Source organism: Ixodes scapularis, unplaced genomic scaffold (genome assembly GCF_016920785.2).
Source record: "Ixodes scapularis isolate PalLabHiFi unplaced genomic scaffold, ASM1692078v2 PGA_scaffold2__306_contigs__length_199485367, whole genome shotgun sequence".
NCBI classification, from domain to species: Eukaryota; Metazoa; Arthropoda; class Arachnida; order Ixodida; family Ixodidae; genus Ixodes; species Ixodes scapularis.
The window spans coordinates 159136084-159160215 of NW_024609857.1; the positions used below are offsets into that span (position 1 = coordinate 159136084).

Here is a 24132-nt window from a genome sequence, read left to right on the forward strand (position 1 = left end):
ATTCATCCCGTACGACACGCCCGGCCACCAAGGCGATTTGCACGAAGACGTTGCCGAGCCGTCGCTCCCTTCTCGTGGCTGAAGACATCGCTCGCGCAAACGTCAAGCACGACGTGTCTACTTCGAGTTGAATATGCACGCGTACGATTTCCTTACTAGGTGCGAATGTCCCCAAAGCATGTTGCTTCCCGACTTCGACTCGGGAGTGCTTTTGCTAGAGAAAAATCGACAGCAAACTTTCCCACTGACAGTTTACCGGCTTAATTATTACAAAGGAAAGAGATCCACCAGAAAAGAAATCCCCCAGTAGCGCAGTGGGAAAGACGTCCGGTTCACACGCGGTAGGACCGGGTTCAATCCCCCGTGAAACATTTTTTTTTTTTTTTTTTTCAAACATTTTTTGATGTTTACGTATTTTTTTTTTCTTTTTTTACAATCATCACTGAAGAAACAAACAAAAAATAACAAACAAATGTTGCGGACGATACTTCGCTGAATTAAATGGTATGTCTTTTTGACACCTGCGAACTCAATGTAATCACTTTCCACAAAATGCAAGGAGCATATAAATCAGGTAGCGTCCGCTTTCCGAGGTGCCCATATATGTTCTACAGTAATTGCAGCCAGCCAATGGTCCCGATCCCGTTGATCTTTCGGAAACTCTGTCGCACAATGCCACTTTTTTTCGGATGCAGGACATGTGAGCCAGCTCTTCACGCAACATCTTGGGTGTATTCTTTTCGGAGCCGATCATGGAAATTCACCACGGACACTCGCTACTCATCTCCGACTCCTCAATGTACAAAACAACTCATCTTGGAGTACAGAACAACGAGCGTAACAAACATAACTGCAAAAGAATCGCCCGGCGAGCAGTTCCCGCACGCCGCATCGCACGCCGCATGTCGTGTCGTCTGCTACGGAGCGGAGAAAAAACAAACAAAAAAAAAAAACGCACGGTCGGGTGTAGCCATGTGACTTCCGCCACTCACTCTCTTCTCTCCACTTCTCCGACCTCCGTCGGGTTTCGGTTTCGGTTTCGAGCAGTTGCGTCGTTCGGCTTTATTAAAAAAATACGCTACTCTGTTGCAAAATATTAATTGGGTAGTCCTCCGACACCATAATGAAGCCCCTGGCAAAAAAATGAAAAATTTTTTTTGGGGGGTGTCAGTGTCCCTTTAAGAGGGGGACAAGGAAATAAACTTGAAGCAGTTAGAGGCAAATGAAGTCCCTGAAACTATGTTACAGTGGTGTGATCGGTTCTAGTCATTTTGGAGCAGCAAAAATAACTTTTGGGTCAGAAGCATAAACTTCATTTTCATTCATACCACTGCAAATACAGTTGAACCTCAATTTAACGAAATCACCGGGATTCGCTAATTATTTTGTTAAATCGGGAACTTCGTAAAATCGACGAAGAGAGACCTCGCGCATAGGCTGCGCGGGGAATCCGAATTTGTTCGTTAAATCAGGAAATTTGTAATATCAGGATTCGTAAAATCAAGGTTTAACTGTAGTATGTTAAAATTATTCTGTTGGCCTGTCAAACTTAAAACAATGTCTATTTTGCTTTCCCACCTCTGGGAAGCCTCTTGTTAGCATCAATTGTATAGCAGATTTGATTCCCTCGAACACAGAACAAGCTACTTGGTCATGCATAGAAGCACCAAATATGGCAACAATACGCTGACTGATGAAGTATGAACTGTAGTGGATATACTGTAAAATCCCAAGAGATAGCCCACCTAAACATCAAGAGCAAATCGGCTGAAAATATGAAGTGGGCTAACTTTCGGTGCACAATCAATAAAAGTTAGAAAATTGCTATTTTTAAAGTCGTGTCCCTTCCAAGCTTGTTATGGTGGCAAGGGGCAATGAAGCAAAGATGACTGTAATTCCCAGTAAGCGACGTTTGCTTATATCCCGCCATAGCAAACTAGCCGCATTTATTTCGAGGCCATCATTGATCCCAACACTACTATTACTAGAAGTGGGCTATCTTTCGTTGTTTAAATAAATATAGCAAATCAAGCCAAAAATAGGGGGCTGGGCATCTCTGGGGATTTTACGGTAGTTATTTTCCAAACAGAATCACGGGTAAAGCAAATAGTATATTCCACTGATATAATGTTTAAATAGAATAATTTACACCCAAATTGATGTTTTGTTTGAACTCCAAAGGTTTTAATAAAACTAAAAATCTTAAATCATATTAAAAAAAAAAGAAGCTTTTGTATTTAATTATGAACAAATCTTTAAGTTGTTCCCAAGCTTCCATCCGCTGCTTTTGGGATACCCAAGGAACCATCTTAGTTGAATACTTGGAGAAGGGGAAAACAATAACGTCTCAGAGGAGAACCTATAATATGGCCCAGATTGGCGCACGAAAAAGTGCTTTTTCACCAGGACAGTCTGTCAGCCCACAAATCGACCGTTGCAATGCCAGTCTACACGAATTAAGCTTCAAACTTATTCCTCATCCACCCTATTCTCCGGATTTAATTCCATGCAACCTTTTCCTCTTCCCAAATTTAAAAATGTGCCTCGGTGGGAAGAAATTTTAATCGAATGAGGATGTCATTGCCGTCGTCAATGCACATTTTATATCAAAAATAGGCTTTGAGAAAGCCTATTTTTCCGACGAAATGAAAAATATCTAAACTCATTGAACCAAGTGTGTAGCCCTGAATGGAGTCCATGTTAAAATAATATTATTAGAAAAAAAATTGTTTATTTCGCTTTTATTACAAGGGTTGTTTTATAAGTATAGTATACTTAACAAACAACCCTCGTAATAGCCACAGCTCTATTTGAAAATTGTGTGCCCCATCCCGCTCTGGAAGAGTGGTTTCCCCTTAGCACGCAGGTGCGCTGAAACATATCAAAATACGCAAAAAATGGCATAGATGTCCATTATGTGTCACTTTACTGCAGTACACCAGTGTGCACTGAAAAGCACACTCGACGAAACTAGCTAACCTGCCAAAACAGACCCCACACGTGCAAAATATTGTGAAACTTCCGGGTAGTGTCAGTGTATGGTAGAGATGACACCGAATAGTACATCATTTGGCACAATAATTGAAAGTTCAGAAGATTTGCACAGGTCTACTGTAACAAAAAGGCCACGCAGGGGGGCCTCAGCTAATATATTTTCAGTATTAGGTGATATTGAATTTTGGTGCAATGTTGCTGCAAATTCCTCACATCTTGCCAAAATGTAGCAGGGTAAGCAATTTGGCACAAATAGCGCAGTAATCGCATCGTTTATAAACTCTAGGACGGCAGAAAGGTGAGGTCACGAGACGTCAATTTTCCCGCTAAATAGAGAAATTGAATCTGTTCATAGGTGATGTGACATCAAGTCATGTGACGTCATTTTCCCTGCTAAATTTAGCGGGGAATTGAATTGCTGTTGAGGTCACGTGACATCCAATTTTCCTGCTAAATCTAGCAGAGAAACTGAATTTGTTCATAGGTGATGCGACACCAAGTCATGTGACAGCATTTGAATCATAAATCTTCATTTACCGGCTGGCTTTGCCTGAAACGTCGCACAACCTTACTAACCGTGGTCGCGGCATACTGGGAGAAGGAGCAGGTTCGCGGTGACCTTATTTCGGTGGAGATGGATTTTGGCCTTACATTTTTTACCTTATACTCCGCAGTTACATTCCAGGATATGGGGCATTTGCTGACCACGCAACCTATGAATGGGTTACTGCTTGTGCTATCTTTTTGCTTTCTTTTTGTCTCAATAAATTTTTTTTGTAATAAAACAAACTTTTATTTTGTTATCTCCATTGACGCGAAAATCGGAGAGGAAATGTGTAAACACAGTGAAGTGCCCTTCCCTTCTTCATTTTACTTTGTCACGGACGTCCTCCAATCGTAAGGTCTGTGGCTGTGTCATTCAGGTAGGATGAATGTTCGCGGATTGCGGAGTCTGCGTTGGGGTATTTGTAGAACTGGGCGATCACTCTGTGTTTTTTTAGAAATCGTTATTTCCCCAAAAAGGTGGGTTGCCGATGACTAAGGATATTACGGCATGTACAATCCCAAATGTTTTGACAAAATGAATAAACTCTTGACAAATGAGATTCACTTAGGGTTGCCACCTGCCCTATTTTCAACTTGCATGACCAGTTCTTTTAATTGCCCAAACATTTTTCTTCTTTTTTTTTGGGGGGGCGGAGGGGGGGAGTTATAAATATATATTTAGACCGTCAACACATAACCAACACAACAAGTGATTGCCTACTGATTTTTTTTACATAAAGTACATGAAAATTTGTTGAGGTCTCACAAACAGAAAGCATGTGAGCAGGCTTGCGACTGCATTGTCGGCAGCAGGTGGGCAAATGAAAGGGAAATGGGAGAAACCAGAAAGCTGGTGCCTGAGGAATGCGGGAAACGTGCGATTACTGCACAGGACTGCCCTGTCCTCCCGATAGCTGTCTGTGCCTCCGGAAAGGGTGGGGGCAAAATGGTTTTACGACTTTTAACAATTGTCGGCATCCCGAAAGAAAACTCTGGGCTTCAGAGAGCACCCAGGGGTGGTTGCCGAACCCTTGGATGAGTTGAGAGTGGAAAGGCGAGAGGTCACCTGTGGCGGGTGCGTCTCCCCCCTTGACCTTCTGGCTGAGTTGGTTCCTCTCGAGCTGCAAGGCACGGCACAACTTCTCCAGGGTGATGACCCGCTGCTGAGCCGCCACCAGGTCTTTGTCCCGCTTTTGTTTCTGCAAGGGAAGCTACAATCACCGACGAGGGTCGAACCGCAGAGAGTACGCACGGCCCCCAGCGTGCACTCATTGCATTATGCAGTGCTTTGAGTGCACGTGCACTCAAAGCACTGCCGAAGGTAGGGAGCATGCTCTGGGGGCGGGGCAACTAAAACTCCTCCCCGCCGTCCTCATTCCGTTGGCGGCTACCATAAAATCCCGTAAAAACATCCTCCCCCGAGAGATTGCCCGCCCTGTTTTTCTAGTCAAGTATCTACGATGTAAATACTCTAAAACATTGCCCACCCCCATTCCCGTTGGACATCATGCGACGTCCGGCGGGAAGCGCGGCATCAACCGCGCAATCTCCGGTACTGGTACGTGCGACGAGCGAGTTTGTGGTGGGTTTCCGTGGATTTATAGCACCGCAAGATGCAAATCTGCTGCGCCTGCGATGGGCAGTCACCGTTCCCGACACACGCAAGTTTGTAGTGGGTTGCCCATGGTTCTTATTTGCGATACGTGCGTGCGACATCGGTTGCCGTGCCACGCGAATTTGTTGCGGGTTCCCTCGTGTCTGATGCACCGTGAAACGCGAATCTGCTGCGTCCGCAATATCGCTTCCCCGTGTTACGTGGTTTTTAGCGGTTGTCCTGGTGTTTATTGCTAATGTTTTACATGATTTTACTGCCGCATCTCCAAAGATCGCTTACCATAAATTTTTCTCCTTTTAACTCTTCATTTTGGGTGGGCGTTCGTACGGGACTTTACGGTACATTACTTGCCATTGCTGTAAGCTCAAAATAGAGCTCTCGAAGTGCCACCAGGAACTCGTAAAGAGCCACTCCAACTTTGACACAAGCTGGTTCACACATTTGCATTCTCTCGTAGCCGAGCATGCTGCATCCTTTCGTAACAGCACACCGGTGCTGCTATCGAGTGGCCATGGAACACTTCCCACTCGTATGTAATTAAACTGAAGGTTTTCAGTATTTCCGAGATTAAATCTATGCAACATTCACTTGAAATAGTCGCTTATAACACCGTCAGAATCATTCCGTGTCACCAGTGAAAGAATGATGTGGAAAAAAAAAAAAAGATAAAAATATTCTTAGATGGATAATGGAAGGTTGCTTTCAATGTATAATTGAGTGGGTTGAGGACCAGGTTCCAACTGATTCGGCCAGCATGCGCCGCGTGAGTCGATGACGATCACGGTGCTTGTGAATGAAGACGATGACGAAGTATGAACGTCAATCTTCTTAACATTTTCCCCCTCTATATGAAGGATGGCACATTGGCATCATAGGGGTATCACAGAGCTGCGATTGGTGGGTAGTACTTTTTGAGTCTGGCAACGTAAACGGTGTCACGGTAACGATGGCGGTGGTCCACGGGAACCTCAAGAGCTTCTATGACGTAGTTCACTGGGGATGTTTGGGATATCACCCGATAAGGTCCGTCATATTTATACAGGAGCTTTTCAGAGAGGCCTACTTGGCGTTGTGGGATCCAGAGCCACACTAAGTCTCCGGGATTAAATCTGTTTGGCTGATGACGAGAATCATATCGGCGCTTTTGTTCAGCCTGGGAGTTGATGGTTCGCAGACGCGCGATTTGCCGGCACTCTTCTGCATAGGAAGCCATTTCTGAAAGTGTCTGATTTTCAGTTGCGTCTGAACGGTATGGTAAGATTGTGTCCAGGGTAACAGAGGCTTCCCTGCCGAACAAGAGGAAAAATGGTGAAAAGTTGGTGGTGGCTTGGATGCTAGTATTGTAGGCGAAAGTTATGAATGGCAGAACCTTGTCCCAATTGGTTTGGTTGGCGTCGGTATACATGGCGAGCATGTCGAGAAGGGTTCTATTAAGTCTTTCAGTTAAGCCGCTTGTCTGTGGATGATATGCAGTGGTTGTAGAATGAATGGTATTGCAAGCTGCGAGAAGTCCTTGAACTAGAGCGGAAAGAAATACCCGACCGCGATCGCTGAGCAGTGTGTGTGGTGCGCCATGGCGGAGCAGTATATTGGTTAGAAAGAAGGTTGCCATATCTTCTGCGGTCGCAGTTGGGAGGGCGGATGTCTCAGCATATCGAGTGAGATGGTCGATTGCAACTACAACCCAGCGATATCCAGAAGATGAAGTGTGCAAAGGTCCGATCAGGTCAATTCCAACTCGTTCGAAGGGTCGCGAGGGACAGGGTAAGGGCTGTAATAGTGTAGAAAGCGTCCCACGCTTGCGTGGGACGCTTTCGTCTTTGGCACTCAGCGCATGCTTGCACGTAGCGCTGCACGCTGCGATAGAGTCCGGGCCAGAAGTATCGCTGGGAGATTCGAGTGTAGGTTTTTGCGAAGCCGGCATGGTCACATGTTGCGTCTGAATGCATGGAATTCAGTACTTCGCCGTGGTGGAGGTTGCATTTAATGTATAACCGAGTGGGTTGAGGACCAGGTTCCAACTGATTCGGCCAGCATGCGCCGCGTGAGTCGATGACGATCACGGTGGTTGTGAATGAAGACGATGACGAAGTATGAACGTCAATCTTCTTAACAATATATACACAGGATGGAAGTGCCAATGTGTTGAGAGATTACGAGAGAACACAAATCTGTGAACCAGCCTTTAAGTATATCTGAGTAATGGGTCTGTGAAGCTAAACAAGACCATGTAATGTTGTACTGTCGGGACCGGTTATAATGAAGTCAAAGGGAATCGGAAATCACTTCGCTATTCCCGCTATTTCGTTATAACCGACTTCGGTTATAACGAAGTGCAAAAGGGAATGGGAAATCGTGATCACTTCGCTGTATCCGCTATTTCGTTATAACCGACTTCATTATAACCGGTCTCAACAGACTCCAAGTTGGTGTAACCAACAAGGTATGCCTGGCATTTAACTAAACACTGGCCAAAATTTTCATATAACAAGTATGCACAGCAGAGAAGTATGACAAATACCATACTAGTCATTGTCAATTACATAGAGTTGAGGATAATTAAACTTATAATTAGGTGTTCATAATAAAATTTTTATTTAGTGAACAGAAACAGTTTTAACCAGAAGCTTAATGGGCATCATTGAAAGGCACTACAGTATAGACCACTTACAACGTAACCGCTTATATTATAGTGCAGGACCGGGTATAACGCGTTTTTTTTAAATCACCGGTTCAACTCCCATAGAACTCCATGTAATTACATACCGCTTAAAGTGCAGGCGCGCGAAGGGAAATACCGGTTATAGTGCGGTTTCTGGAACAGCCCGACGACTGCGCCGACGACCGGAGCAGCGAGCACGCTACCCTGTGCGACACTAGATAACGGCACTGACGGCGCTAGCCGCAAGCGGCACTCGCGGGGCAAGGAGGTTGCTCGAAGAAGTGGGGAGAAGCGGAGAGAGGCTTCAGTTGGCCATAGCGACGGAGGGACGCACGCACGTGTCATACACGTGCGTGCGTCCCTCCGCTGCGTTGGAAAACAACCGCAACGACAGACCAATCGCAGGTCGAGGAGAAGTGTTCGCGCGCTTTGCATGCCGGCAATGCCGGTCGCGGGCCGGCTTCTTCTATCCGCAAACATGGCGTCGGTTGTGATCGTCGTTGTAGACGGCGTGGTGGAAGCTCATTGTTCCGCGTAAAAGCGCTATCCTTGACTGTGAATTTTCGTTGTGTTGCTATGATAACACAGCACGTAATAGAAGGGAAAATCCACCTACTCGTGCGGCGATGTCATGGCGGCGCTCTCAAGAAGGCAGAAACGCCAGTTCCGTCGTGTTTGTTTACTTTGACTACAGTGGTGATTTCTAAGCATTTGTGTCCTCGAACATCGCCCGGATTTCTTATTTGGCGCATTTCATGCATGTGCTCAAGTTGAAGGTATTACTGGCGCGTACCGTATGAAGGATGCGAATTTTCACGCGTTTTCATCACTGGAGAAAAGTGATTAGGGTTAGCAATCCTGAACGCTCGCAACCCGCGACGCCGTTAAAAGGCTGCGCCAGGCAAAAGCCGCTCATTTCTTTCAAAATGTGTGACACACTTGAGACAGAACTGTACTAGTCTGGTGAAATAAAGACTTTCCTCAAACTAAGCTTTATTTTTCATCTAACATAAAATAAATTCTTTTACAAAGGTAAGTTGTCTCATGGCATGTATTTTGGCCTGAAAAATTGATGTTTTGGTTATAGCGCGGTACCGCTTATAGTGCGGATTTTCGCGACTCCCACGACATACGTTATATGCGGTCTACACTGTAACACGGTACATTTTAGGCTGTATGCTTTATTCTTCTGGGTACTGAAAATGCATCCAACTTTGATGAGCCCGTGCATTTTTGCTATTTCTCATCGTCCGCATTTTTGCTCTGCCAGCCTTGTGTCTGTAACACAAGTGGTAACCCTTTTGCGCCTTGTACATACTCTGCACAACACAGTTAGTGCAAACACGACATCGGTGCTTCTTTCCCAGTTTACCTCAAAAGAATATTGTGGGCACCAAATTCTATTGCTTAGATTACTGCCCCAAATAGCATTTTCAACCGCTATAGTAATTTTCATGCCGGCCTTTTCATTCTAAGAAAAAAACCATGCACAAAATTATGATCGCTTGTACGTGCCAACTCTGTTGCACAATGTACCCATGTACTATTGTCTTGCACGAATGCCAATGAGGCAAAAGTGTGCTGGCAATCAATCTTGATGGCCAGGGTTTCCAAGTGTCCGTAAGGCCTGATCACACTAGCATAAATGGCGCCGGACGGCACCACCGTCCGGTGTCCCAACGCGAGGAGTCCACATTGGCCTAAGTTTTGCGGGCATCACGTGACAACACTGGCCCTCGCGATCGCGCGCGCGCGCCTCCTGTCAGATTTGTTGCTCTTGTTGTCTGCTGTTTCGGCTCCCATCTTTCGCATATATCAGCATCGATACCGCACTCGCTGCCTACATGGTAAGAGTCCATGATGACCTGGTGATCAGCGTGAATGTGATTATCCTAGCCTGTTCGCTGATATTGCGACGTCGCCGCGCCCTGAAGGGAAGGAGGCGCAGGTTTTGGGTCCGGCCCAGTTGGTTCTACCGAAACAACAAAGGACAGGTCTGTGCTTTGCTGCCCCGGCGACGTGCCAGAGATGAAGGCTACTTTCGAAAGTGTCACCAAATCAACACGGCATCCGTCACAACACAGATGACATGCAACAGGTGCCACGGAGAAACTCACTTGTAATTTCAAATTTCTCTCCTATAATTTCCCAGCGGTTGTTCTTAGCGTCCTTATCTAGGCAGTCTGGCTGCGTCTTGTAGTATAAAAAGGGAAACAGTCACACAGTTTCAAAGAATTGCTCCGTTGGGGAAGGCATCGGGGGGAAATAGGGATAGCAGACGACACGAAACAATGCTATGTCCTTCGGAACGTGAAAGAGGCGCGGAGGACCGGCTTGAGTGTTGCCATGGCATCGCAACATTACTATCTACGCCACCTCCCATTGGCTCCCATCTTCTGCGGCGTGCAAGAAGCGGTTGGCTCTGCGGCACTGTACGTTGCGCCGTTGAAGCCGAAAACTGGTTTCGGTCGGCAGCCGACCACTCCGACCGTCGCGCCGCAGGCCTCCGCGACGCCAATGTGGTTGTGCCTTTAGACTTCTGAACGCAAGGAAGTCCCAGTCGCTTCAAAGGGTTGTTGGGAAACTACAGCTGTCTACCAATCCACATGTTGCAGTGAAAAAGTTTTACACCTTTCAAAGTTATACATATTATGTAGTTTTGCTTGAATCAGTGCATCATTGTCTGGCCCGGTTATCCTTACAGGCAACTCTACAGGGTGTTTCACGAAACATGGACCGAATCGTTCTTGCGAACTATGCATTGAACAGAGAACAGATCATAGTGGTCTCTTGCAAAGGGACTATTTAGAAAAACTAGTCATGACACTAAAATTTCTTTTAATCATGTTACAAATACTGTTAATTCATTCCTAATCGTTCTTGGTGTTGTAACACATACATCGGTGTCATAACACATACATCGAACAATTTTAAAAATCCACAATGTTTGTTAATGTTATTTCGCTCTCTCGTGCAAAGCCGTCTCGAGTTCTCAGTTTCATGAAACAGTATCGGAGACACTAACTCTTCTAGTATTAAGCGAACCCAAAGAAAATTTATGTCTTTTATGATCGTTACCTACAATTCAAGGCACTTAATGAATATGAGAGAATATGTAAACTGACTGACTTCTCCTTGCGTAATCAACGAATGATGCATGATTTCATGTTGTTGATCGCACAGCACTACTGAACTGTGCATATCTATGTATTCCTCAAAGGTCTAGTCATAGTGATGTGATTGGCCTAAGCCGTTTTGGAGCACCTTTTGGAGCAGCCAAAACAGTGTTTTGAAACAGCAAATGTGGGCTTCGGAGCAACCAAAACAGTGTTTTGTAGTAGCAAAAGTGGCTTTTGGAGCAGATATCCTTAGAAAAAAAAAAAAAAATATATATATACGTTCTAAGTGCTGTACAAACGAAGGGATTTGTGTTGTGTTGTGTTCTGATGTGACGCGTTGCGACGGAACTCGCTGCTTGTGCTTTTACTGCTGAGACATCCCACAAGTGTATACAGTCTTGTAGGCGTTGCCAAGCAATTAAAAATAAAAACCAAAAAAAAACCTGTTACCGTTTTACTAGTTCCCGACGTGCCAGATATTCGTCAAAAGTAAGCAAACGTAAAATAATGGACTGCAAGCGTCCCGGCTGGTGCGCCTATCGTGCAATCATGCTCGCATGCACGTGAGGGCAGCTTCTGGAGGCTTGCAGTTGCGCGTGCTTCATCGCGTGAGCGGAGACAATGGCTGTTCAATCAAAATCGAAACCATGCCACTCCGTTCCGTCGCCAACGGATTCCCGAAACTGTATGCAAAATATAACTTTCGAGCGTACGCCCAAAGACAGTCCAGCAGCGCGTGCTTGCCAAGCCGGCAAACAAGATACAAGCTAAACACAGACACACACACACACACACACACACACACACACACACACACACACACACACACACACACACACATACACAAAAAAAAGAACCTGAGCGCATCGATGCAAAACATCGCGAGCCAGGGTCAAAAAGTTCATGGACCGCATTTGTGCAACGACTGAACTCGAGACACACAAGCGCGCTGTGCGGGTTCAGCGTGCAGACATTACCTTCTTTGCTTTAGCTCACTTCCCTTCACAAACCTTTCACGGCAGATTTTTCACGTACCGGGGTCCCTCTCAAAGGAAAGCCCGCCGAGAGAAATATAGGTAATCAATACTTTGTCCCAGCAGTCTGAGTTAAAGAGGGATTTTTGTAGTAATGTATGATTTAAACAAGAACAGGAATGTTGATGAACATGTGGCAGTACCTAGTTTAATTTTAGAAAGCGCATCTGCACCGACGTGGGGCTGCAGCACCCGAAGTCGCGCGACCACGGTGATTGGAAGGCAGAGACCAAATATACTTTTCCCACGGCCGTTGCTTTCAGGAGCGATTGCTTCAGCTCACAAAGTAACTCTCGTCTCGCAAAAATGTGGTTTCGTTTGACGGCATGGCTGGTACCCGGCACGCTAGCGTCGGAGCATCCGCACACACCCGCGTCTATCGTTGAAAATATTTTTAAAAAAGACGCAAGACGAGACCCACGAGACGACAAGAGCGCAAAACACGAGACGGCGGGAAAACCATGCAAGACCTGAGGAACAATTGATGCAGGGTACTTTGTGTCGGGCGGCCGCTTGCGCCACATAACAGATGCATGCTGAGTTACAGTAGTCAGTTTAGTTTCGGTTTTGAAAGGCGACCGAAATTGTTTTTTTGGCGCAGGCTTGGCGCAATTGCCCATATTTTGGCAAAATGTAGCAGGATGTAGCAGGGTTAGCCCATTGGCGCAGTTTGGCGCAATCGGCGCAGCAATCATATCACTGTAGTTGTTTACGCTATTGTTTTATCCTTCTGTTAACATGGCACATTTTTGGCAAGGTCTTCGGCATTTCGTGAAGCTTAAAAGTGAAGCCAGGTTAAAAGCATGGCCGCGAGGCTCAACACTGATTGGTCAACAGGTGGGAGAGAAACTAATCAAAGTGAGCGCGAGCGTGCATTTTCTAAGTACATAATTAAGGAAGGGGTTGGGTCTACCGAGGTGAAGCTTGAAAACACTATCACAGACATACCTCTGTACTGAGGTCGACGAGGGCAGCGTTGCTGCTTTCCCAACGCGTTTTCCACTGCACGGTCTCCTTCTCCAGTTTCTTGATCTTCTTAGACATCTGAAACAAAAATGGCGATGGAAGCACACCTGCATGCTTGTGAACACATCGATCTATTTGTAAAACCCACATCAGATACGAGCCATGCTCTTGCAAGTGGAAACCAATCCGGTGGTCCATCGGAAATGGAAAAACAGCTCAGAAGGGGCCCTAAAGCGGTCTCCGAATTCACCTTTTTATGGTGATAACTTGATCTAGATTACCTGAACATCCCAAGAAAATTTAACTATGATCATGCGTGGCCAATTTCTCTACTGAAACAAATCCAAACATAGCAATGTTCCATTTTTTTGCAATAAAAGGGGGCATGTCATGTTGTGCAGTGCTTTAAGTGGATATTTAGTCTATCGTTAGTCCCTTAGCTCTGGCATATTCCCTATTAAGAGCTCCCACACATGGAGTCATTACAGTCACAAAATTAACAATGCTTCAGAGCCCAACTTTTGCTGGCATGTCTAAGAGAAAATGCAGGAAGCACTTTCCGTCATCATGCTCGTTAACCCTTGAAGTACCTTGGACGAGCCGAGCTCGTCGGCTGCTTTCTGGTACAAAACACCATGGGCGAGCTCAGCTCGTCCCTGGTTCTTCCAGCAGCCCTCAATACCACGGACGAGCTAGGCTCGTCCGAGGTATTGTTTCAGTTGGTGCATTTTCTTTTTTCGCCGCCGCTGATTTTTGCGTAAAAATCTTTTGAAATTTTACCTGTTATACTAGAGGACTAAACGCCTTAATAAAAATATTTGACATTTTTAGGGTGCTTTAAAAAAACAAAGTGTCACTTAGGGGTTAAAGGGCAATTGACAAGCCCAACATCTATATTATTTTTTTATGATTGCAAACGACTGAATATGATTCATGGGGATCGCCCTAAAATATCATGCTTGAGAACTGCGTATTTGCAAAGAAAATAAATATTTTCAGAAAGCTCAATCAGAAACGCCTGCCCGGATCTACGACGTATTAGTTAGCAAAATGCTGTACACCTTGCCTTTTTGGATGACTTCAAACAGTGTCACTTAACTTTCTCTCTTTCCCTCTCATCGCTTGTGGGTACGCGGATGTGCCGCTCGGCCAAATGCGAGAGTGATTCACGAAACCTTTCATGTGCAGACGATGCATCACTTTTCAGTTCCTCTCCTTTTTAGCCGTGTTAGTCAGCCCAGAACACTTTTTAAAAAGATTAAGGAAGAAAACGGTTTAACAGACTTTGGCGAGCGACATGGCGGGCGACGTCGCAAATGTGCTGTGCGAGGTTCTACCCCAGTGCTACCCAATCTAAGAGTGCCGTGCTACGCAAGTTTCCAAAAGATGAAGAGCAAAGTAATGCGTGGTCGGCCGCGAACCCAGAAGAACAGCTGTGGGGGCCAGTACCATGCCTTTGTTGACGAGGGCTATGAGAAAAACCTTAATGTATCCGAATCGTTGGGAGTTGGATTCCGACCTGAACTGAAACATGCCGCCGATCCGTTCCGACGAACTTTCCATCATCACGTCACAGTGAGAGCTTGAAGGAAAACCTAGGAGACGGCCAATGTTTAGTCATTAAAACTTCCGGTCTCTGATTTTTATTTTTCGGAGTCAGCAGAGTAGTGCTTTTACAGATGCCATAAAAAACATATTTTAGAGCGCAGCTCTTAGGCGCCCGTTTCCGGCATGAGGGGCGTCGCTGTCCGCGTAACCGCGCGGTGCATTATCAACCGGAAATCTACCAAATCTACCGGAAATATTCACCCGCTAAATCTACCGGAAATCTAGCGGAAAAATTTCCCCGCTAAATCTAGCGCAAAAATTTCCCCGCTAAATCTAGCAGAAAATTTTCCCCGCTAAATCTAGCGGAAAAATTTCCACGCTAAATCTAGCAGAAAAATTTACCCACTAAATTTAGCGGAAAAATTTCTCCGCTAAATCTAGCGGAAAAATTTACCCACTAAATTTAGCGGAAAAATTTCCCCGCTAAATCTAGCAGAAAAATTTACCCACTAAATTTAGCGGAAAAATTTCCCTGCTAAATCTAGCGGAAAAATTTCCCCGCTAAATCTAGCGGAAAAATTTACCCGCTAAATCTAGCGGAAATATTCACCCGCTAAATCTAGCGGAAATATTCACCCGCTAAATCTACCGGAAATCTAGCGGAAAAATTTCCCCGCCAAATCTAGCGGAAAAATTTCCCCGCTAAATCTAGCAGAAAATTTTCCCCGCTAAATCTAGCGGAAAAATTTCCACGCTAAATCTAGCGGAAAAATTTCCCCGCTAAATCTAGCAGAAAAATTTCCCCACTAAATTTAGCGGAAAAATTTCTCCGCTAAATCTAGCGGAAAAATTTCCCCGCTAAATCTAGCGGAAAACGTTTACCCGCTAAATCTAGCAGGAAAATTTCTCTGGGGGCTCACATGACCGCCCCTGAGGTCACGTGACACCCCCAGGTCACGTGACCGCTTCCCCGGGATCACGTGGGGGGTCACGTGACCTCAAGAGGGGTCGGTGACCCCCACGTGGACCCCCCTACCCCGAGGTCACGTGACCCCACCAAGGTCAAGTGACCTCGAGATGTCACGGGACCCCCCCCCCCCCCCCCCCCCCCCCCCCCCGAGAACACGTGACCCACAGTACCCTTTTCTCCTCCTCCTCAAGAGCTGCGCTCTAATTCGGTGTTACAGAGAGTTGTAAACAGCTTTCATTTTTATGAATTACAATAATAATTACCACAGACATGCAACTTGCGACACCTCTCAAAGTTTTCAAAAATGCCTTCGCCAATTACGTCACAAAAAAAGAAAGTGAGGAGGAGCTGAAATTGGGAGAGGAAGACTCTTTTGCATGCCAAAAAATTTACCTTTTCGCAACAATTTCTCAATCAGCTACAAAAAAGGGGCATCATATTTTTTCTCTATTATTATATTGAGTGTGTGCTTTCAATGACCCACGACCTTGATGAGCTTTGTTGCTGTGTCTAAGCCATAGAAAACTGCATGTGACCGAGGAGCAGAGAGTGAGCGCGACTCAAACCAGCCAGGACTCGGTCGCCGATTTTCGAGTGGAAAGAAAATTAATTTCAAGCCTCAAATTGCGTCCTGGGCAGTTGGGCTCTCATATGTCTTGTATAAATAAAAACCTTGGCAAGCATAAATACCCTGTCGTGTCCCTTTAATACCAGCATGAGATTGGTGTCTCCGATTTAGCTATCTTCACGCTAAATCTAGCTGTTTTTAATGTCGCCTAGTGGGAAAAATTCTCGTTTCATGGGTGGTAGAATTGTCATCAGTTTTCAAGTTACATTGGCACTATTTCTAGTGGTCTAAAATGCCTGTTTCCAGTTATAAATCTTAAATAGTCCAAGTTTCATGGTAAGTTAGAGTCATAGGGTCGTCATCTTTTAGGCATCTTCGCTTTCTCTGAGCAAGATTGTTGTCAATCACAGTAATGTTTGTGATGCTATTGCAATATTATGATGGCATGATGGCTAACATTGGAACTGAATTGTGTGCAAATGCATGAATTTAATTTTAAGTCTGCCAGATGAAATGCAGCTAATAAAGTATGCACAAGAATTAAAAAAAAAAAAGGGGGGGGGGGGGGGGGGGGTTGCTGTATGATTATTGACTCCCTGAACTTTGAAACTGATTAGTGGAAGTTTGAAGTGACATTGGATGAGTTAAATACCTCTATTAAAAATATACACCTTTCTGCAAAGGATCAGAATTCAGCCACTCAAGCTTCGAACTGCCACCAAATTCTGCAAAAGCGACCTTGACAACAGAGGTGCATGTCAGTAGGCATGGCAACAGACCTGGTGACACCAAGACAATGCAGGAGACATTAATCTGTGCACAGAAGTGGTTCGAGTAAAAAAAGAACAGCTCCCTTCCAAGGGTTCTTTCAATTTTTATACTGCATCAAAACTAAGCATAGCAGTAAATTCTATTCAAAGCTCGTTTGTCTCTAAAATTGCTTTACAAGTTGGCAACCTTGACATCAGACAATGGGGGGAAAAGAATGTGAGCACCCCAAACGTAGCTTTCGGTCAACTCTGAGGGTAATTTTCGTCGCACATTTTTGAACCGGCTTTTACCGATCGTTTAAACCGCCAGGCGCTGCGGGTGTCTGACCCGCCCGAGAAAGCTGGGGGGGGGGTGGGGCGACCTGGCCTCGAGAGCCTTATGTTCCAGCCTCTAGGTGCCCTCGATTTTGCGGAAGTCACCGGCGGCGTTCGACATCGACCTTTCTGTGTAAACTGGGAGGGAGCAGGTGCTGCTCTCCTAGTGCTCCGAGAAAAGTGGGTAATAAAATATAGAGCAGGAGTGGCAAAACTGTGACTCGCGAGCCGCATGCGGCTCATCGAGGGTCCAAGTGCGGCTCACGGCTTTCGGGTGAGCGCGCCCCTCTTCCCTTTCCGTGTTCCAAAGACAAAAGACATTTAGAATTTAAAAAAAAGCTCACAGACTTGGCAGCCTAGTGCTACACTACATAGGTATATACAGCTGGACTGCTCTTTGACACACTGATCTGTCCAGTGACACAGTTTCCTTTATTGTTCTAGAAAGATTTCGAACCGTATACGCATAACGGGCGTCAGGGCAGTGGCTGGCTAGCAAACCAGCCGAAGCATTCATTTTTGCTGAGCGGTTAAAGTAACGTTTTGCTGCTTGGTGTTATTTGTTGTAGTCAACAATTATATTTGTCCCATTTGGAAAGCATTGTTCCCTCCATATAGTTTTTTTTTTTTTTTTAAGTAGCGTCCCCCCCCCCTTTTATTTTCCTGCGGCTCTTTGAACTTTTGTTGTTTTGCCTGCGACTCTAACCCCATGTCACTCTTGCCACCCCTGATATAGAGCAAAGAGACGCCATCCTCTCTCTAGTCAGCAAAGTGGAACCATAGTGCTGCGGGAACTGCGTCACCTTCGTCGACGTTCCACGGAAATCTTGATGCGGTGTAGAGACCATTCTGCTATACCCTGTTCCAGGCTAGAAAAAGCGGGACAAGCTCCTCCCAGAACGCTCTCCACTCTTCCTGCTTCAGCAATGAATGCTGGAGAGAAGGAGAGTGACTGGACTTGCCTCCTCTCCAGCGTTTGATTGCTGAAGTGGAAAGAGGGAAGGGATTCGTTGGAGGAGTTAGCCCCACTTTTCTTAACCTACAATGGGGCATAACTGCCCTCTGCAAGTTGCCGTGTTTGCCCACTGCGCTGCGAAACGCGTTCCGATCGTGTGCCGCGGCCCTCTCGTGCCGAATGTCGGATGCCGCACGTGCGTCAGCAGCCCGTTGACTCCGCATTTTTTAGCCAGAGTGATGTGCGTTGGAGGCGTCGGAGCGCTCGAGAAACGTGGGGCAAGGCAGGTCTCAAGTGTCTCGTCGTCGCCCAGCAGCCAACGAGATTGCGGCGTAGGCCGACAAGAACGCTGAGGAACCAATCACGGAGTAGGAACGTAATGAGTTACACGCTGCGCCTTAAGCTGTCGGTGACAACAGTAAGGCGCATTCGCTCTTCGTCACGCAAGTGGAAATGCCGCAACACCAGTGCCCAAAAACACTCCTGGTTCAGAACTAGACTGCAGTTTTGGTGGCTCTTTACGAGGTCTATTCTACGCGCTATCTTCAAGAAACTGTCGCTTGCAGCACTGTCGGATGTAATTCACACTTACGGCGCAAAAACATTGGGAAACCTGCGCGTGCCGGAAGTCTGCCGGAACCACCCGACGAGCGGCACCGCCGAGTTTGTCAACAAACAAGAAAAGGGAAGAGGGCGGAGGCCCACCTTGTCCATGTCTGCCTTGAAGGAGCGGAAGACCTGGTTGCTCTGGGAGAGGGCCCCCTGGAACTCCTCGTACTTGCTGGTGTAGAGGCACAGCTCCTGGCGCAAGTGGGCCTCCCGCGCGGCCTGCTCGCACGCCTGCCGCTGGGAGTCCGCTACTTGCTGCAGCACCGCCTGTTTCTCCCGCAGGAACTGCTGCCGCTCCTGCTGCAGCTGCGTCTGGGCCCGCTGCAGGTGCGTCGTGGCCACCTGAACCTGCAGCTCCTTCTGCTGCACCACCTTGTCCACGTTCTGCAGTGGGCGGGGACGGGAGAGGAGGTGTGACTTCACGTGGCTGCCTTGCCAACGATCGACCTATCAACTACCGTAATTACTCAACTAGTACAGCATGTAAACTAACGCTTGTAAGGCACTCTAGACAACCCACAAAAATCGGTTTCTCAACGTATTGAGCTGCAATTTACTAAAGAGGTGCAAGGAGTTGGTGGATGTTTACAGTTAAAAAATTAAGGAATGAACTTGCCTCATTCAAAAGAAAAACCTGTTCTGGGCAATCTATGCCACCACTTTGCATACAATGCCCACATAGAGGCAAGTGCTACCGACAGATGGCGTACGGCACATTCTTTTGCAAGATTGTCTGCTATGCACTCAAATCAGCCGGTGCTCCCTCGACGTAGCGTACGACATCCGTCAGTATGACTGCTCTGTATGCGTGCATCGTCTGCAAAGTGACAGCGTAGATTGCCCGAACAGGTTTTTGTTTTATTTTCTTTTGAACAAAGTAAGTTCATTTCTTGATTTTTTTTTTTTTTTTCTCTGCAACCTTCCACCACCTGCTTGCACCTCTGTAGTAAATCACAGCGAGATATCTTGAGCAACCAATTTTCGCAGGACATCTAAAGAGCCTTGAAAGCATTAGTTTACATGCTGTAGATGCACTATTTCATGAACAGAGCCTGTGGGTCCACTTTTCTGTAGAGCGGGCGGATAGTCGATTGCAGTGATCAACAGAAAAATCCCAGAGATTTACGAGACAGAGATGGCTAGGGATGTCGCAAACCTGGCAGGGTTCGAGTTCAACCAGGTTTGACTTTTCCAAACTTTGAACGCATAGTACGACAGAAGTTCAACCTATGTGCACATGCACCAAAAATTGAAACCGAGCCAACACAGTGGAGGAAAAGTACCGTATAACTCTATGGCTCAGGTAAGCTACAACAGTGGTTAAACTGGGAAAACAATTCCCTTAGAGGTAGGAACAATTGAAATATTGAGAGAAGCACAAAAAAGAGGACAGACTGGGCCTTCTTTACCTGCATTTGTTGATCCTTTTTAGCAAGCTGTCTTCCAAATAGCCAACCGTTTCACTCCAAGTGTTCTATCTTGCCTCCCACGGAAATTTAAGGGTTATAACAGACTACGAGGAGTGGCTATTAACCCTTTAAATGCCACGCCCGAGTGTACTCGGGCGCGCTTCCCTGCACACTCCCTGCCGCACCCGAGTACACTCGTTTCGGGTTTTCAATTTGCTCCCTGCCTCTCCCTGCTAAACTCGGGCTGACAATATTCTTCTGAAATGGAAGCGCCATTTATGGACAACCAATTGAATCAATGTTTTGAGTGGCGGTTTTGCCTCTTGACGTGTGGTGCAGATTTTTGTAAAGGCGACTAGCGTATGCGTTTCCGCGTCAACATTCTTTTCCAATGGCGAACGTCCACGTGCTTCGACTTCGCGCTTTTTGACGGATGCTGAAATACAGGAACTTCTAATGAACTCAGAATCTGATGACAGTGAAACCGAGTGACGAAAGCGACGACTTGACGCCACGTGAGAGGCTACTCAAAAAGAAACAAAACTTGACGACACTGGCTACAAGTGGACTAGAGGTGACTTTGCTCCCATTCTTCACAGTTTTGACTTGTCGTCTTCCGGAGTCCGTACCTCAAGCATCACGAAAACCTCAAGTGAACTAGAGTACTTTGAGCTCCTGTTTCCCCCACATGTTGTGAATGTAATTGTTGCACAGACAATTTGTTCGTGCAGTGAAAAAAAAACCTGGCACAGAGGGACCGCTGGGTCGAAAAAACCCCGGCACTTAAAGGGTTAAACAACGTGACAGGAGGCAAAAGTGGTTTTTGATTACAATCTTACAACTTAACCCATATCCTCCTGAACATACTCCCTGCTCCTATCCATACACTGCAAGGCCCTATCCATATTGTTTTCAACACTGAAAAATTCACACCCCGTGGCGTAGATAGGAGAGGCTAGTATGCTGAAGGAGATAGCAATTAACTTGCAAGATTATGATAGCAGGCCCCACTTCTGCCATCAGTCTTGTCATTAGCCCTCGTGGATGAAGGGAACCCGCCTTGTGGCTCAAACCAAGCAGTGAGCGGAGAGAGAGGGGTGGGCACCTGCCTTCTCCCAGAGGTCGTAGTGGTCGATAAGGGACTTGAGCTTCTGCACGAGGTCAGAGTTCTCGTTCTTGAGCTGGAGGCTGCGCGTCTGGTTCTCCTCCAGCACCGCAGTGATGTCCATCAGGGTTGCCTGGAACTTGCCGGCCACTTCCTTCCTTTTCTCCTCTTCCTCCCGGATCCTCAGCATGCACTCTTCCTGCGGACAGGCGAGAGGGGCACACTCACATATTTTTATGTGTCACTTGAGATCTGGCTCATTTCTAAACTCTAAACTTTGTAATAATTTAATATGTTTATGATAATCACCAAAGTTTTAATACAGTGGAGCAAGCTCCTCATGTTCATTGAAGTTTTGGTACACATATAATTATGGGATATATAATAACCTCTAGTACACTGGAGTGAATGATGTTCATTGCATTATGTATTTTCTTTATGTTGTCGTTGTTGTCGCCTTGTAATGGCTCCCTGACATCTTCAAGCTGTCTTCGCAGCACTTTTGCCAGGGAGACCACAGGATTGTAAATGCTGGAAAAAAAGCTTTTGACCTTCGAACCCTCAATCTTTGTCACAGAATATAATTAAAGCAGCTCAGGTTGGAGGAGTCCCCAAAAAAAAATTATGGTGAAAGTATACACCGAAGCGGCTTAACCTCTGAACATTACCGATCAATTCGCGAGCTTCTGATGCCTCCTTACAGGGCCGAATTCCACTAGACCAGGGTCATCGAATGGTGAATGCAAAAGCAGACGCCAAAAAGCTGTGAAGCTGAAGAAAAGAGGGCGGCCGAAAAAAGTGGATGGCCTCATTAAGTATCACAGATGGCTTTCTGAGTGCTTCACATCGAGTAAGGATCAATGTATTTTTGGGGTTTATTTTTCTTCAAATTCAGGGGCATTTCTTTGAGGTTCCTTTGTCCCCATAGATCCGGCCTTTCCTGCACGAGTTTTATGCGACAAACAATCGGCACTCGTCGGGGGTTTACGTTGAAGAAAACGGGACGCCAGCCGTAAGATACCTCGACCTCCGAGAAATGTCAGAGTGACCCGAAAACCTGGCAAGCATCCCGGTACCCAGAAGAGAAGGAAAGGAGGTAAGGGGGAGTGGTTCCTGAATAAAGAAGCAGGCTTGCGGATAGTTTAGCAGGGCTGTGTTCTGGGTCGATGCAGAATAAAGCCGTAGATAAAGGTTTATTCGCACGAAGCTCCAAATCGAGGCTATCCTGCTTCCCCCACTTTGAATAAAACCGACTCGAGGGTTACTTTTCTAGATTCCTCGTCGGTATATTGCAGGGATTGCCGGACGGATATAGTATTCTAACAGCCATAAAACAGAACCATATGAAGCAAAGGGCCGCAATAAAAAAAAGGGGTGCAGCACTTTTTTAACTTTTTTTCTTCTTCTCAGTTGGTGGCCACGGCTAACTGCACTCGTAAAGGAGCTGCTCACTATGTTTATTTATTGTAAGTTCCCATTCGTAAAACAAGAGCCTTGCCCGACCTGCGTATGATGGCACGAAACTGACAGGACACAAGCTGCCCTTTCTTCTACGTGTGCTTTATTTTGATCTTGTCCCGGGATTGGGGGCAGGGGGGGGGTTAGCTTACAGGGAGTTGCACCACACATGGGCCCCAGAAACGCTGCACGAGGCTCGCAAGTCGCAGCTTCACAAATAACGCCGGCAACAGAAGGGCAGCCATCCCGATGAGGCGTATTACCGTTGCTTCTATACACGCAATACATTCGGGAACGTTCCGAGACAAAACATACGACGACGGCCAAGAATGAACTGGAACTTTCCAGAAGAGCCAAAATTGGCGAAAGAATGAATCGGGTGGAACGGGATCCCTCCCATGGCAGCCGCATTGCCAACTCCGCCATGCACGCGCCATACAGGTGTCGATGCCATGAGAAGAGGGCAGCCCACCCACCTTGATGAGCTTGCCCTGCCTCTGGAGCTCCCGGCAGAGCCCCTCCAGCTTGCTCTTGGCCAGCAGGGCGCGGTTGCACTCGCCCTGCAGCTGCTCCTTCTCCCGCGACAGCTGGCGCACCTGGCGTTCTGCCCGCTGCAGGTTCCCCTGCGTGTGCCACCAGCTTTCCTGAAAGCCCAGGTAGTGCTGCAGAAGGGCCCCCAGCTTCTCCTCCGCCGTCTCGTGGGGCTCCAGGAACTTCAGCACATTCTCTGCACCGCCAGTGGCAAACAACCAATGGAGAATAAGACGACAAAAAACGAAGGGGCTCTCATCACCGTTTTTGTTGTCTGTCATTGTTAAAGGGCAACTCTGCTTCATTTTTGTTTTTGAAAAAACAATGCAGTCCTTTTCAATATCACCTAGGAAGGCCACAGGTCAAATATTACGACCTAGTTCTGTCTAAATGTTTCTTAGACGGTCCGGCAAAATTTGCAATGCGCTTAGCTGCTGACTAAGCTGACTCTTGCGGGCGAATTGAGGCGCAATCAACGGCGCAGTCGAGGCGTAGCCAACATTGCACTTTTTACAGCGGAGCTGTTGAGGGCTAGGTTCCCCAGGATCGTGTCCGTGTATGTCGACACAAACCTGCCTGGACAGCTAGCGCCATCTATAAACGACGGCGCCAAGCACACAACCAGTATGGTTTCCGCCGTCGCTCGTAGATGGCGGCAACCTTTCCAGCGATGATAGAAGAATGGATAGTAGGGCGCGTTGGTGGGAATCCATAGTAGAAAACTGCGAAAAACAGACGACGACGAAGAAGAAGCACACAGTGTATCGAGAACAGCTCCGCTGGTCTTCCTTCTTCACTAGAGTGCAAAGGCTGAACGTTTTTGTTTGTTTTTACTTCTCCGGAAAAGCGTAACAGGCGACATCAGCAACGTTTCCCGTCGGCGCTCAGGGGTGTCCACTTGATTGGTATAACGCGCCTGCACAGCGCCCTTCTAGTTCTAGGGAGCCATCCAGCCATC

The 24132-nt window shown here is 46.6% G+C and overlaps 1 protein-coding gene across 2 annotated transcripts in view; it reads right to left on the minus strand.

Annotated features, from left to right (window-relative positions):
- The window catches only part of LOC8041416 (alpha-taxilin), a 41989-nt gene that overhangs the window by 4917 nt on the left and 12940 nt on the right, over window positions 1–24132 (minus strand). The window contains exons 5-9 of one of the 2 annotated variants that reach the window (XM_029992709.4): window positions 23120–23370; window positions 21190–21384; window positions 18768–19055; window positions 12919–13014; window positions 4607–4739 (exon numbers count right to left, since the gene is read on the minus strand). In XM_029992709.4, the coding sequence (XP_029848569.2) occupies window positions 4607–4739; window positions 12919–13014; window positions 18768–19055; window positions 21190–21384; window positions 23120–23370 (963 nt within the window). Of the gene's footprint in view, window positions 1–4606; window positions 4740–12918; window positions 13015–18767; window positions 19056–21189; window positions 21385–23119; window positions 23380–24132 lie in introns of both variants that reach the window. The other variant, XM_029992708.2, reaches the window with a different exon arrangement.